This window comes from Trichoderma camerunense (genome assembly GCF_050948025.1).
Source record: "Trichoderma camerunense strain CBS 138272 chromosome Unknown V8C40scaffold_2, whole genome shotgun sequence".
Taxonomy (NCBI): Eukaryota; Fungi; Ascomycota; class Sordariomycetes; order Hypocreales; family Hypocreaceae; genus Trichoderma; species Trichoderma camerunense.
This window is the reverse complement of record NW_028145368.1, coordinates 2,123,024-2,136,653: the sequence shown is the minus strand read 5'-3', so window position 1 is coordinate 2,136,653 and position 13,630 is coordinate 2,123,024. Positions and strand designations below refer to the sequence as shown.

The window sequence follows — 13,630 nt, the reverse complement described above, 5'->3', positions numbered from 1 at the left end:
GATACTAATTTCTGCGTATTCAGTTTATTAAGGTCCTCGGATCTTAGCCATTCCATTTCGTCTCCAGGGTTGGATGTCATCGGCTTCAGCGGATGAGATTTGTTTTCTAGGCCCTTCGTAACCTGAGCAGTTTATTCAGGCCAAAAGAACACAGCATAGTCTTTTCATCTCCTTAAATAAAAGTGTATGTATATGTGCTTGGTGTATCAACGCGTCTATGCGCTTCTGCCTTCTATGTAACTTGGCTGCCCTGAGACTCGAGCTACAAAAACGATAAAAACCCGCTAATATGAGAAATGCATGTAATGACCCAAACCGGCAAACGCAAAGCAAAAGCAGTAGTGTAAAACAAGAAAACCGCAAAAAATCAAATGTAATCCTTCCGTGGTCCAAGAGTAGAGATGCCACGCCATGACACCGGACCCTCTCCGAGTCCGTTCCATGCAAACGTAGGTAAGAAGCCGCCAAACGCCATCAAAACGGATCCGCTAGTTGAGTAGGTGAAGTGAGCCGTCGATTTTGGCGTGCCGGGACACGCCAGCCAACCGGCCATTTGCTCTTTCGCGGGGGAAACAGAGCATTTTCCAAAGGTCATGTTGCGTTCAGGTGAGGATGCTCATTTGTCATCCTCATCCTCTTCCTCCTCTTCGTCATCGAAGTCGTCCATATCTTCTTCGCTATCGCTTCCGCCAAAGTCTTCTTCCTCATCTGACATATTCCAGAAGTCTGCGTCGTCATCGACCGGCTTGACCGGCACTGGAGTCAATTCCTCCATGCTGGGCATCTTCATACCCTCCGGAATGTTTTTCTTGGTGGCGGCTACTGTAGCCTTGGCCAAAGTATTATACTCGGCACGGTTATCTCGATAGAGGACGCTGGCATCGACGTTGGCTGCTGAATTAATCTCGGGGTCGTCCATGAGAAGAAGAACGGATCTGAGAACAGATTCGACTCCGTGTAGAACATTCCATCGCTCGCTCGCCAGTTCGCCGGACTGCTCGTCCTCGCCAGGCTTGTGGAGAATGGAAATGCAGAGGTTTCCGTCGGAATACACGTTGGGGTGGATGATGTTGGGGGTGAGGAACTTGAAGGCCGGTGGCTGATAGGGATAGTCGGATGGAAATCTCATCTCGGCCTAAAGCACCTTGTCAGTTTCTCATCGATTCTAGCCAAGTCAAAGTAACTGTGAGAGAGAGCATAGCAGGCGGGCTTGGCTTACCTTGAGGAACGCTCCATGCCAAACGCTATCAGGATTGACAACCCAGAGGCCAATCCTCCACTTGAGAAGATTGGTCTCGTCCGTCTAAACATGGTGAGCAAGAGAGTCGTTGCCGAGTCTAGTCGATCCGGGTGAACTTACTGTAATCTCTACCCACTTCTCCTTCTGGAGAGACCGCAGCTCCTGCATAAGGCGCTTCTGAGCCATGACGCTAGTAGGAGGAGTAGAACTGTTATAGGGGAAAATGAATGAGAAGAGGAGTCCCCGAGTCGTCGTTGTCCTCTTTGCTCTGCAAACTCGAGTCACAGAGCAGTGGCTTCTGGCCGAGTGTCGGCAGCAATCGGGAGAGTCTAGGGGGCGGATGGACGGGTAAGGCGGATGGGCACCACTGATGGCTCGATGCTATCGTCCAAGGATAGTCGCTGGGGCGTGAAAAGAGGCGCGTATGAGAACACAAGACCAAAAAAGAGGGAAGATGCAAGTAAGAGAAAAGACTCCCGGCCGCAAAGGGTTGGCGAAGCAGAAGCGCTCGTCGAGGAATTTCCGAAACTCAGCCGGGCCGGCTACGGCACCACAGATGTGACGGCATCAGGTGGCTGCGACAGGTGACTGCCGCAAGTCCCGGGCGGTGAAGCCTCCAAGGGCCTCTAAGGGCGCCTGTTAGTCCCAGCTAGAGTGCCAAAAAGCGCTGCTGCCCCTCCCCCAGGCGCCCCCGCCTGCAGGGGTCCTCGCTTGGGCTTTAGGGGTGCATTCCGAGTCCGAGGGCTGCTATCATCGGCAGGTACTGCCAAGTATTGCTCCCGTGGCGCTGGTAATCGGCGCTACTTGGGCGGTACGAGCTGGGCAATAGGCCGGTACTCGTATTAGCCGCCACGTGAATCGGCTGAGACGAGGGGGGAAAGGAGTTTGACTTCTGTCATGAGAGCTGAATATTGAATTGAATTCCCTCAGAAGAGACAAGAAGCCAGCTGCCAATAATGGATGGGAATCCAGCTGCACGGTACGATAACATACGATGGAACCCAATTCATGCATTGTTTCAAGACCAAGTCATTCCATATTAGAGCCCTGCTGCAGGTCTCAATTAGAGAACCACTCTAATGTACGTGCTCACTAAGATTCGGTACAAGGCAAGACTATGGCCACCCACTACGGAGTAACCCGAGTCCTAACAGGCGTGCTCTAACTGCAATTATCAAGCCATCGATCTAATACCAAGATCTGCGCCGTCATCCTCAAGCCGCCACCGGAAGAAAAAAATTCATTTTGGTAGCATGAAGCTGAACTTTCTATTGTAATGTAGGGGTAAGAAATTAAATTAGCGGCTTCCATAAGATTCCATTCAGCTCGTTTGAGCGCACCTTATCATTGCTTATTCTCGTTTCACCAGTGGCCAATGGCGTCCAGTGAAATGGTTCATTCAGCCGTCTGGATGTTGTGTGGCGTACATGCATTTGGCCCGACGGCTTCTTAGGCACCAAGTGAAGCATGTCGAGAGATTATAGGTGATTGATATGAGCTATACCCAACTCTTGGACAAAAGTAAAACTGGATAAATAACATCTGTCCATCTACTGCGTATATATCACGGAAATAGCTCAATGCTACCTACAGGTCAACGTCAGAATATACATCGCTTTGACTTATATGCACAGATCCCCCCTTGCTCAACTACATCCTTCAACCAGATAAATCGTAGTACATGCATGTCCCTGACCGGAAGTTGTACAAGAACGAATGCTTCGAGCCACCCTTCTTTTCATACTTGTACCTCCAAGTGTCGAGTTGATCATGAATTTCACGGACATTCTTCTTCTCCGATGTTGCCACGCCATGTTCAGCCCTCCGCCAGCTTTCAGGATCCGACAAGTTAGTGCTCTGAACAAGCTCCATTAGGTGGTCGCTGGTTTCAATGGCCAAGATGGGGCCTTCGAGGAACGAATTCATCAGCGAGGCTGCGGTGACCTGTGCTTGTTCCACCACTGTACGCCGATTGAACTTTTTGCTCTTGGTTTGGGCAACCAAAATCTTGACTTCCTGCTCGTGATCTTTCTCGCCTTGCGTTGCAGGCTCGGGCGTTCCGCGGAACTTTGCTGCGGCTTTGCTGTCTCGGTCTCGTATCTCAGGTCTTAGCCAGGAAAGGAGCTGTGCCATGGGTATATCCACATCCGGCACATCCTTCTTTCCAACAGTTTTAATTTTCAGCATAGAATCTTGCTTGATGATGATGATCCAACAATAGCTCTCATCCCGGTGTTTTGACATGAGATCTTCTGGAGACCTTGCATCTCTGGCAAGTTCTGCACTGATATCGTGTGACCAGAGTAGCCGCAACACCTCAATACCTGACGATCGAAGGGTTGCTGCGTCAAAGCTTGCCACCAGAATATCGCACTGCAACTTTGGTCTTAGCCGGGCACCTCAGATTGTCGCATCATTGATGGGTACTTACACGTTTACTGCTGAATATGCTGCTCACGTCTTCTTCACTCTTCTTCAAGAACGAATAGCCGCCTGATTTTGGCGTTTTTGCCAACCTTTCCCAAGCCAGACTGAATCCGACGGCGTGGCGTTTCTCAAACTGTCCTCCAATCTTGGGGCGTTGCTCGTTGATCAAGTGATCATACCGGCCACCGGCGGCAAACACATCTTTGGCTTTCTTATCGTAGATGCACGAGAACAGGATGCCACCGATATAAAAGCTTTCCTTGAGACTGTTGAGAGGGTTTATATAGATTTTAGTAGTGATGCCCAATCGTTTGGTATACTCAACCACCTCCTTGAGATGCGCTATTGTTGACGCGGCCCGCTGGTACATATCGCTGCCTTCAAAAACGAGCTTGAGTTTTGCAAACGCTTTGTTTGGTGTATCTGTGTCACATAGTTAGCGGTGATACAACTCTCTTAGCTATGCATAGAATTCATACCTCGAAAATCGAACCGCTGAAGTTCGTCAATACTAGTGGCCGATATACCTACAGCAGGAGATCGAAGCTCCATCCTAATCTTCTGCCATGTATGGTTGTGAATATTCAACCGAGACAAGACATCTGCCGCTGCCCTTCTAGAAGAAGTTGGAATCCCACAATGCTCAAAAATGAGCTGAAGGATGTCGGAGTGTCCGATGTGGAAGCACATCTGTGATGCAGACAAGGATGGAAATGTATGAAGAATCTCATCCAGGACCTTCAAGACCTCGGCCTCTTTTAATGCCAAATCCAGCGTGTCGATTGTGACAATGTCAAAATCCACCTCACCAAACATCTGAGGCTGTCCCGTATCTTGCTTATCTCTAAAGACGCTGCCAAACGTAAAGGTGCGCTGCAGCGGAGGAGTTTGCGAGTGTTTTGCCAACATTCGAGCGTGTCCCATCGTAAGATCATAAGGAAGTTGGAGAACAGTGCCGTTAGAATCAAGGAGTCGGACAGCGTTGTCAGCCTGGTGCACCGTCTTAGGGTATATCGAAGTTCGTGTTGCTTCGAGAGCTCCGTGGCGGCGAAAAATGGCTACCAACGCATTCTTGACAATGCTTTGGTTCAGAAGCTCGGCAGAACTAGGTGTGGTGCCATTCATATCCCACGCGAAATTCTTAGCCGCCTCCACGGGCCGTGCAAACAGCGTCGACAACATTTTCTGGTAATACGGCGAATTAGGGTCCGCCAGTCCGGCCAAAGTCCTTCTGATGGTCTCGCTCTCCATCTGGACTGGCAATTTACCACTCTTGAGCAGATCAGCGCTGGATGGCCGCTCTTTGGGATTGTGGTTGACCAGCGAGAGCACAATTTCCGTTTGAGTCTTTTCAGGGGGGCGGAAATCTGAGGGGAGAACAGGGACTGGACGTCGAAGCTGCCCAAGGACATCGGCTTTTTGCATGCCCATCATAGGCAGATAACACATTTCAAAGAAAATGATTCCGAGAGAATACATCTGCAACTACGTCAGTTTCCACGTGTAGAGAGATACGAATAGAGACATACGTCGACTTTAGTGCTATACATCCCATTGGACGCAGATCTCACTTCTGGGGCAGAGTAATAGGCTGTTCCAATACTCCTCGTCATGTCATCTGCTTCATAGCCGTTGGCAGTGGCTCGATCCACAGAGAACTGGCCACTGGTTGCCAAACCAAAGTCGCCTATCTTGACATTATCCACGCCATCGGCACTGCTTGCAATGAATATGTTCTCCGGCTTGAGATCACGGTGAACAATACTCAACGAATGGATGTGCGCCAGGCCTTCCAGAATCTGTCTGAATAGTCGCCACACTTCTGGAGTATTTTTATACAGCTTGCGCGCGATAAGATCTCTCAAAGTCTAAGATTTAGAGTTAGTGACTGCTTAAAAGGGGGTTTTATCAATCATTTATACGTACTCGCTTCTCGCAGTACTCCATGGAGATGTAGAGAACAGTTCGATAAGATCGGTGCATCCGAGCGCGACGCTGCAGGACAGCTAGCCTATCCTTCTCATGAAGCTTTTCTCGATGACCAACGGAGTCCACAATGGAGCTTTGATCATCGTCTTCTTCTTCATCAGAAGACTCATTGTCGTCCTCATCATCCTCGTCTTCGTCAGAATCATAATTAAACTCTACTCCAGCATTGGACGAAATAAAATCCAGGCCACCAGTGCTTGTAGCGAACTGGATATCAATGCCAGCAGATTCGTTGCCCGTGTCTCGGGTATCCTCTGTGTAATCATCGGTTGACGTTTCACCCTCAGTATCGGTTGAATCAGGGATTTCTTCAACCCAGGTGTTGTAATACCGTACGACTGCAGGATGGCTAAGCTGTGAGAGCAGTCGGACCTCCTTGAGAATTTCCGTAAGGCTTGTCTGTGAGCGCTGTGTGATTTTTTTAATGGCATATATCTGCCCGTCCAGCTTTTTCCTGGCCTTGACCACTTCTCCAAACCCGCCTTTACCAAGTCTTCCCTCTTCAACAAAATCTTCCGTGTACCGAGAGACGGCTGCTGACCTATTCATTGAATCTCGCCTGAGCCTCACGGGAAGGGCTTGCAAAGAACTAATAGACGGGGTGTGGGACAACATGGCAGAACCGTCTTCAAAAAGGACAGGAGCATCTGTCGCAAGAAACTCACTAGCACCAAGTTCAAACGCTCTCGGCCTTTTCTGCCTATCGTCTTTGAAGAAACGGCTGACTAGTTCTTGGAGGGGTTGAGAAAGCATCAACGATTCCATCAGATTTTTAGGAGAGGAATATTTGCGAAGCACATCCAACCCAAAAACCATCTGTACGAAAACAATACCAAAGTCCCATATATCAGCCTTGGATGTGTATTGAGGCTTGGTGGCCGCCGCAATCTCAGGTGGCAGCCAGTACGCAGATTTTGCGGTGGTGAGCCCAATAGGGCCTTGCTTCTTAGAGGTTAGATTATGAATCTCCCTCTGATATGAGGCATCAGATATCTTTGGTACGATTTCGCCCGTAGATTCCCTAAAGAGAAGGATGTTCCCCGGGTGGATGTCTTGATGCGCTATGTTCTTGTTGTGAAGAAAGTTCAGCGCATCCAAGAGATCTCTTGTCCAAGATCGAACTTTTGCTATCTCGAGATGGCCTGCTAGCTCTAGCAATTCCTCCAGCGAGCCTCTCTCAGCCAACGGGCTTAGCACCCTTACCGTCCATGTATTGGACGCGGTGCGATCAGCGGCTGCACCACTCTCGACCTTAAAATCAAGAATATCGACGAGATGTCGGTGGTGAATCTTGTTTCCAATCTTGAGATCCTGTAGCCGAGATTCCAAAGACTGCAGCTGCTTCTTGAACTCTTTCTGATCTTTACCACTTGGACGCAAGACAGCCTCCTTCAAGGCCAATAACTGGTTCCCTTGGCCATTGGAGAGAACTGGACGCACGGTATAAACGGTGGAAGCCTCTCCGCTACGAGGGTCAGATTTGCCTGTGACAGATCTGAACGTCAAAGTGTTTCCCATGCGATCAGTTAAGGTGCAGAATTGATCAAACTCAATCGTCTCGCCATCCGAAATCGAGGATGAGGATGGCCGGTGGGGGCTCAAGCCATTTGAGCGTCGGCTGAACTTTGACTCTCTCGCCTTTTGCTTCTGTCGCTGAAGTTCTTGTTGTAGTTCTTCAGCAGCAGCCTTCTCCTTCTCCTTCATCTCCTCTTCTTCGAGGCGCTTCTCCTTCTCCTTTTGCGCCAGCGCCAGCTTTGCCAAGGCGGCTTCATGACTATCACGCTCTTCTTCCAGCGACGGCAGCTGTTTACCGGACGCCTTTGCCTGTGCAGCATCCTCAAGGATATCTTGAATACCCTCAACAATCTTGTAGACCATCTCTTCTGCTTCCTTGGCAAAAATCTTTGGTTGCGTTTCCAAAAACTTCTGAATCTTGAACAAGGTGACCTCTCGGAGGTAGTTCTGGCCCTTGAGTGTCAAAAGCGGCGGTGTCTTGGGATACGTCGCCGTAATCGTAAAGCCAACAGTAACAGTAAAGTCTTCATCACTCGGAGCTTTTATTCGTATGTCGAAAGACGGGTCGGACTTCTAAATGCATGTGTAAGTCGGCATGCGACAGCAAGTTCGAGAAACTGGGGCGCAATACCTTCCAGGCGCTGTGCGCCGCCGTATGCTGGATGAAATCATCTCCATAAATAGCTTCTAGGGCAAAAATCTCGTTCCTCTGGAGCTCTTCGTACTCAATCTTGGTCGTCGCATCCGGACCGGGGGGCTTGAGGCCCGGAAAGCTTGAGTCATCCTTGGAGTTTGTCGACGGCGACGTCAGTATCCTGGGTGTTTTCCACGCCATGGTCGCGTGATACCTAGGTAAGAGCCACAGCTAAAGCCGTGACGCTTTACACAGAAGAAGCCATAGTGAAGACGGCTAGAGACGAGGGATAGTAAGGCTGGTGTGGTATGAAGGAGGAGAATCGTCGACAAGAGCCAGTAGCGCCTCGATGAAGCTATACCTGGTGGCGGGGCAGTTTCATCACCTGGTTCGTCTAGCGATCCCATCAATGGTCAGCACGAGCCAAATAGCTGCCTGAGCCGCTAAATCTGTGCCTGTACAGGGCTGAGCCAGGACCTGTCCAGTTGGGCTACAGCGGCTGGGTGGCGATCGATCCACTGCCAGATTGCGGGAACCCGCTAGCTCACTACAGGGTCCTGGTAACCACTAAGTTGCCTGGAACTCTATCGCCGCCGCGGCTTGCGCTGATAAGGGAAAAAAGCATTTCGTCACTGGCCAACACACCGACGGGCAAGTAAACAAACACACCCTCGCAACCATCAACCGCAGACCTTGCGAACACGGCAACGCTCCAACTTCTTCACCCGCAAGCTCATTGCAGATACGCCAATACAAAGTACCATCGAGCTTGTGCCAATTCTAATCAAAACTACGATTATTTGAGCTACTCCATCCAACATGCTGGGCTGGATGCTGGGGCGCGGGGAGAACGCGCCGGACGCGGCTGACACCGGAGGTATGTAAAATGGTTTCCATGATAGCAATATGATCGTGTTGGATATATCCTAATGATCTCTTTTCAACGATTAGACACGGCACTTCTCGATCAGCCAGACACTCCCGCTCCTGTTTTTGCCGCTAGATCATTCAAAAGTGCTCTCTTCGGCACTCCTATTCGAGAGTCGCACCGAGTGTTACGGGACAGGGCCAAAGCAGCAAAATCGACAACCATGCCGGTGGACAATACGTTAGATACTCCATTGAAACCACAAGGCATCTTGCTGACCCCTGGTACGGGGACATCGAGGCCGAAGCGCGTGTCATTCAACCATGACCTTGCGACAACAAAGACCATTTCGCCGAATAATGAGGGGGCCGCAGTCAGCAAAAGAACCCGTCTATCTGACGTGCTTGACAAGGCGAGACGCAAAAGCACCACAAATGTTTCCAAGGTGGCCGAGCCCCGTATCATCAAGGACGAGTCGGATGAGGACGAATGGGAGGAAGACGAACTTGACGAAAATGGCGATTATTACGCACATGATACCACGGTGGACCTGAACGAGCCACACTCCCAATCGGGCAAATATTGGAAAGAAGAGTTCGAAAAGTATCATCGAGAGGCACGAGCGGAGATGGAGAAGCTCCTCAAATACAAGAAACATCTCAAATCTTACGCGGAGGAGAAGGACTTGGAGGCTATTCATCTGGCTCAGAGGCTCAAGGAGGAACAAGAAAAGGTGATCGCGATGGAAAAGATGATTGCAGAAAATGCAAGCCACATGGTATCGAAACAGAAGGGCGCCTCCAGCGATGAAACTACGGAGTTATTGGCAACTCTCACAAAGCAAACAGCTCTCGCAGCCCAATACCGACATAGGGTTCAGGAATTGGAAAGCCAGCTTGAAGAGCTGCACCAAGGGCGAGAAGAAGACGACGACGAAGAGAGAGAGCGGATACGGCTACAGGGAACAACTTCGCCCAATACGGCAAGAACTCTAGTCGAAACCCAGCGAGAACTTCGACGATCTCGCGCACAACTCAAGGAGTTGGACGCCCTAAGAGATCAAGTGTCCTCTCTCAAGGCTCAGCTAAAAGCTGCTGATCAACGAAAGTCTGTAGATCACTCAGCTCCCGATGAGATCACCGATACGGTCAAGGTGAGAGCGCTCAAAGCTCAACTTAAACAAGCAAGGGAAGAATCATCCAGGAAGGACGACGAACTTGGCCAACTGAAGAAGGAATTCGACTTGTTCAAAAAAGAGAGAGAAGCCCATGATTCGGATACCAAGGCCGTACTTGAACGTGCTCAAACCAAGATTACTGACCTCAAAAAGGAGGTCAAAACACTGAAGGCCAAAGATGCGGGCCGGAATCATAAAGCAGAGGAAAACAAGTTGGCAAGGGATACCGAGGATGAGGAAGTTTTACCGAGGCTCTCCGTGGCAATAAACGGTACTCGCAGGAGCATCGATGTGGCAGATCTTGAGAGACCCCGACATCTTGAAGGGGCCAATGCCAAGTCTCGAAACTTACGAGACAAATATCAAACCGATGCTACACCGGGCCAGTCTCGAGCAGCGGCAAAGTCAAAGGGCACAGCTGAGGCCTCTAAATGGCCACCCTCTGCGTCAAGAACACCCAGAGAGGCCGTGTCAAAACGTAACCGGTCAGGAAGCGACGCTGGAGAGGACAACATTGCAATTTCCAGTATGCCCGTGCTCGCGAAATCCATGGCTCAGTCCAAGAAAGCGGCATCCATCGACGATACGGACGTCGAGATCGACCTTTTGCAGGACCGCTTTGCTCGTCTCGGCGGCGGTGACGCAGGGCAAGATAGAATAAAAGATGTTCCCAAGACCGGCAACAGCAAGGCATCATTGCCACCAGAGCGACGAGCGGCTGCTCTAGCTCGGATTGAGAAGAGAATGGCCGAGAAGAGGGCCCAGCGACGAGATGGAACAGACAAGGAAAACGTACGGCCATGAGGAGACGACGTTGGTCTGAGCAATCTACGATAATACGTGTTTTTTTTTTATTTAGGGATCAGCGTTGGTGTTATTACAGGGAAAATGGAGGGTGGTTATCAACATGATTTATTATGAGCGGGACCGAGTGAACTGCAAGCTGGAAGCTCTTGCTGCTTGGATTGACTTTTTTTTTCTTGTTTTTTCTTTCTTTTGGCTGTTTAATCTGTTCATGTTTATTTTGTTCATGTTTATACCTATTTGTAACAATTGCCGGACAATGTTGGCGTGTATCGTATCAGTCGCGATATCACACGGTCTAATACGGAACGGATGACGAGAGATAATGCAATTCAATTTTTAAACTTTACATACACATGTGCCAAAATGACAGTGCAGAATGCAACTCAGATTCAAGATGAAATTGCCCAGCTTGAGAGTCGTTTGCAAGAGGCAAAAGCCCGTCTGAGCGCTCTCGGCGGATCGAACCCTGCCATCCCGTGTAAGTCGAAAAAGAGCTTATCATGTATTGATCTCGTTTACTCACGCAAATAGCAACACCAGTCCGGCCTGCCCCATCGCCATCACCATCTTCATCAACGCATTTCCTCCTCTTACTCTCTGATTCCGCCCTTCCCATCGGATCATTCGCCTTCAGCAGCGGCCTGGAGTCCTTCGCGGCACATAATGCCCGCGCCTCCTTCGGGGCCTTCCTCCCCCTCTCGCTGTCATCCTATGCCTCCACGACGCTGCCATTCGTCCTAGCAGCACATCGCCAGCCCGCAGATCTCGCATCTCTAGACGACCAGCTCGATGCCGCCGTCATCTGCACCGTCGGCCGGCGTGCCAGCGTCGCCCAGGGCCGAGCGCTACTAAGCATCTGGGAGCGCTCATTCAAGACGACGATTCTCCCGGCCAGCACCACAGACGCCCTCGTCCTCAAGGACTTCTCAGCACTGCTTCGTCGAGAGAGCACCAAGGCCGGCGGCGAGGCTCCTCTCGTCTCAGCGCACCTCGGTCCGCTGTTCGGCGCGATTTGCGCCATCGTGGGGCTGACGCTTAGACAGACGGCGTATGTCTTCATGCTGAGCCACGTCAAGGCGCTGATTTCGGCGGCCGTGAGGGCGAATATGTTTGGGCCGTATCAAGCACAGAAGCTACTTGCGAGTGAAAACGTGCAGGACTTGATTAATGTGGTGGTGGAGAGGGAATGGCATACATCTGTTGAGCAGGCAGGGCAGAGCGTACCGGTTATGGATCTATGGGTTGGACGACATGAGCTTCTTTACTCGAGAATCTTCAACAGCTAAAGTAGGATACTCTAGTATTCTTTTTCTCCTTAATATTAATATGGTATCATTATGAATGCTGTGCATGACACGAATCCTGTACCCAATCTACAGTTATAGATAAATCCCAAGCCAAATACCACCAAAACGCCCTATTTACTCATCGCTGTCGCTATCATATCCCACAAGAGGCCCCGTAGATGCAGGAGCCGCTGGTTTCGATGCCACTGCAACCTTTGCTCTGCCCAGAGCTGCCAAAGTGCTACTGGAGAATACACCTGCGCTCTGCGCCGGTTGTTGTTGATTTGCTTCTTGTGCTGCTGTTTCTGTCTCCCCAGCCGTTCCATCTTCAAGCAGAGGCCGTTCTTGATATTCCACCTCGTATCCTTGTCTTCCAGCCGGATTGACTGCATTAGGGCCTTGTGCGAAGTGGATTTCGTCTGGGGCCTCGTAGCCTTCCAATCCATAGCTGCTCTCTAGCTTTCTTCTTTTTCTGGCCTCTGGATCTTTGCCCTCGATTTCGGCGACAAATTCCGCTGGCAGCGCCCTCCGGATAGCCTCGGCAGCTTGTTCTTCGATTCGTCGCGCTTCTCGAGCTCGTGCCATGGGGTTGGGGTCGGCTGTGGCCCATCTAACGTTCAATACCTCATCGTGATCAAGAGATCTAATGCTGGTCAGTGGATGTTGAGATGTGAGAAGTTGCGGTAATACGTACTGATGCGCCATGGCTTCCTTGGCGAATTCCGCATTTGCTTCGTTGACATAGGTGACAAAAGCAACACCCCGAGAATTCAACACGCGAACTGGAGAACAATGGTTAGCCAAGCACAAAGCAAAGGCAGCGTAGCTATAGCTGGTGATGGCACTCACTTCGTTCAATCGGACCCCATTCAGCAAAGTGTCGCGCCACAATCTCCTCGATATCGTCGGTTACGTGTATGCGGCCGATGTAAATGGTTCGGTTCTGGCGCATAAAACTTCCAACACCGCCCATATCATCTCTGTAGTCGGAGAATTTGTCTCTACCGAAGCAATCGACATTCGGCGCCGAGAGGTCGTACGTGCCGGGGAGTCGGTGTAGATACATGCAGTCTGCTCCTCGCGGACACAATCCTCTTGCGAAGAACAGGCAGAAATAGCTTCCCGACACGCCGTCGGCTTTCGTGTATCCGCTATCGCGAGCGACGTTGCAGCGCCCCTTCGATTTCGTCTGCTGGTATGCCTCGTGGTCGCCACCCGCCCATTTGTTATACCTGGCTGGTGTCAGCTGCTGCTCTACCACATAATTGGGGATTCGCAATGCATCTTTACTCACCAAATGTTGAAAGTTGTACCCGTCTGTGGTGGAGGCTCGTTGGTGAAGAAATCCGGTTCGACTTGCGGCCTGGCTGGCCTCCTCTTCCTGCGGATGATCTTCTTGACGACCTTTTTCTCGGCAGGAGCCGCGACCTCGTTGTTTGTCGTTGCAACAGCCATGTTCTGAGTCTCTTCATCGGCCACCGGGGCCATTGCGACACCGTCTTCTTGTTGATCCGCCATGATTCGGTAAAATGAAGGACAGACGCTGATGTTGTTGCGATGACAAGTTCAAGCTTGATGCAACAATTTTGTCCAGCTCGACGCGCCGGCAAGGCTGTAGAAAGACAGTGGCGAAAATGGCAGGCGGTGAGGCTAGTGTAGTCCCAGTTCTAAAGCTAAAGGGCCCCTC

The 13,630-nt window shown here is 50.6% G+C and overlaps 5 protein-coding genes across 5 annotated transcripts; 2 read left to right on the top strand and 3 right to left on the bottom strand.

The window, feature by feature from the left end:
* Window positions 1–161: 161 nt before the first annotated feature.
* Window positions 162–1,804, bottom strand: V8C40DRAFT_233554 (ubiquitin-conjugating enzyme/RWD-like protein). The gene is made up of 3 exons (XM_083213398.1): window positions 1,361–1,804; window positions 1,220–1,303; window positions 162–1,135 (listed from the first exon to the last, which is right to left on the bottom strand). The coding sequence occupies exons 1-3, from the start codon at window positions 1,424–1,426 to the stop codon at window positions 617–619; spliced, it is 669 nt and encodes a 222-aa protein (XP_083078122.1). The 5' UTR covers window positions 1,427–1,804; the 3' UTR covers window positions 162–616.
* Window positions 1,805–2,709: 905 nt separating this feature from the next.
* Window positions 2,710–8,114, bottom strand: V8C40DRAFT_233550 (serine/threonine-protein kinase GCN2). Its single transcript, XM_083213397.1, has 6 exons — window positions 7,803–8,114; window positions 5,594–7,744; window positions 5,197–5,535; window positions 4,147–5,146; window positions 3,672–4,090; window positions 2,710–3,613 (listed from the first exon to the last, which is right to left on the bottom strand). The coding sequence occupies exons 1-6, from the start codon at window positions 8,004–8,006 to the stop codon at window positions 2,900–2,902; spliced, it is 4,827 nt and encodes a 1,608-aa protein (XP_083078121.1). The 5' UTR covers window positions 8,007–8,114; the 3' UTR covers window positions 2,710–2,899.
* A 353-nt stretch (window positions 8,115–8,467) lies between these two features.
* On the top strand, window positions 8,468–11,003 carry V8C40DRAFT_233549 (spindle pole body formation-associated protein-domain-containing protein). Its single transcript, XM_083213396.1, has 2 exons — window positions 8,468–8,682; window positions 8,757–11,003. Exons 1-2 carry the CDS (start codon window positions 8,625–8,627, stop codon window positions 10,652–10,654), a joined length of 1,956 nt encoding a protein of 651 aa, XP_083078120.1. The 5' UTR covers window positions 8,468–8,624; the 3' UTR covers window positions 10,655–11,003.
* A 2-nt stretch (window positions 11,004–11,005) lies between these two features.
* On the top strand, window positions 11,006–11,988 carry V8C40DRAFT_233548 (urease accessory protein UreF). The gene is made up of 2 exons (XM_083213395.1): window positions 11,006–11,135; window positions 11,198–11,988. Exons 1-2 carry the CDS (start codon window positions 11,021–11,023, stop codon window positions 11,941–11,943), a joined length of 861 nt encoding a protein of 286 aa, XP_083078119.1. The 5' UTR covers window positions 11,006–11,020; the 3' UTR covers window positions 11,944–11,988.
* On the bottom strand, window positions 11,903–13,556 carry V8C40DRAFT_233547 (active spliceosome conformation promoter CWC2). Its single transcript, XM_083213394.1, has 4 exons — window positions 13,238–13,556; window positions 12,793–13,175; window positions 12,638–12,725; window positions 11,903–12,586 (listed from the first exon to the last, which is right to left on the bottom strand). Exons 1-4 carry the CDS (start codon window positions 13,459–13,461, stop codon window positions 12,079–12,081), a joined length of 1,203 nt encoding a protein of 400 aa, XP_083078118.1. The 5' UTR covers window positions 13,462–13,556; the 3' UTR covers window positions 11,903–12,078.
* Window positions 13,557–13,630: the final 74 nt, after the last annotated feature.

What these genes read in the sequence shown, in the direction of transcription:
- V8C40DRAFT_233554 (XM_083213398.1), bottom strand. Translation starts at nt 1,426, where the DNA reads ATGGCTCAGAAGCGCCTTATGCAGGAGCTGCGGTCTCTCCAGAAGGAG. An exon ending in AGAAGTGGGTAGAGATTACA is followed by an intron (nt 1,304 to 1,360) that starts GTAAGTTCACCC and finishes CACCATGTTTAG; the next exon opens with ACGGACGAGACCAATCTTCT. An exon ending in GGCATGGAGCGTTCCTCAAG is followed by an intron (nt 1,136 to 1,219) that starts GTAAGCCAAGCC and finishes AAGGTGCTTTAG; the next exon opens with GCCGAGATGAGATTTCCATC.
- V8C40DRAFT_233550 (XM_083213397.1), bottom strand. Translation starts at nt 8,006, where the DNA reads ATGGCGTGGAAAACACCCAGGATACTGACGTCGCCGTCGACAAACTCC. An exon ending in TGGAGTACTGCGAGAAGCGA is followed by an intron (nt 5,536 to 5,593) that starts GTACGTATAAAT and finishes TCTAAATCTTAG; the next exon opens with ACTTTGAGAGATCTTATCGC. An exon ending in TGTATAGCACTAAAGTCGAC is followed by an intron (nt 5,147 to 5,196) that starts GTATGTCTCTAT and finishes ACGTAGTTGCAG; the next exon opens with ATGTATTCTCTCGGAATCAT.
- V8C40DRAFT_233549 (XM_083213396.1), top strand. Translation starts at nt 8,625, where the DNA reads ATGCTGGGCTGGATGCTGGGGCGCGGGGAGAACGCGCCGGACGCGGCT. An exon ending in GGACGCGGCTGACACCGGAG is followed by an intron (nt 8,683 to 8,756) that starts GTATGTAAAATG and finishes TTCAACGATTAG; the next exon opens with ACACGGCACTTCTCGATCAG.
- V8C40DRAFT_233548 (XM_083213395.1), top strand. Translation starts at nt 11,021, where the DNA reads ATGACAGTGCAGAATGCAACTCAGATTCAAGATGAAATTGCCCAGCTT. An exon ending in ATCGAACCCTGCCATCCCGT is followed by an intron (nt 11,136 to 11,197) that starts GTAAGTCGAAAA and finishes TAGCAACACCAG; the next exon opens with TCCGGCCTGCCCCATCGCCA.
- V8C40DRAFT_233547 (XM_083213394.1), bottom strand. Translation starts at nt 13,461, where the DNA reads ATGGCGGATCAACAAGAAGACGGTGTCGCAATGGCCCCGGTGGCCGAT. An exon ending in ATGGGGTCCGATTGAACGAA is followed by an intron (nt 12,726 to 12,792) that starts GTGAGTGCCATC and finishes ATTGTTCTCCAG; the next exon opens with TTCGCGTGTTGAATTCTCGG. An exon ending in AAGGAAGCCATGGCGCATCA is followed by an intron (nt 12,587 to 12,637) that starts GTACGTATTACC and finishes GACCAGCATTAG; the next exon opens with ATCTCTTGATCACGATGAGG.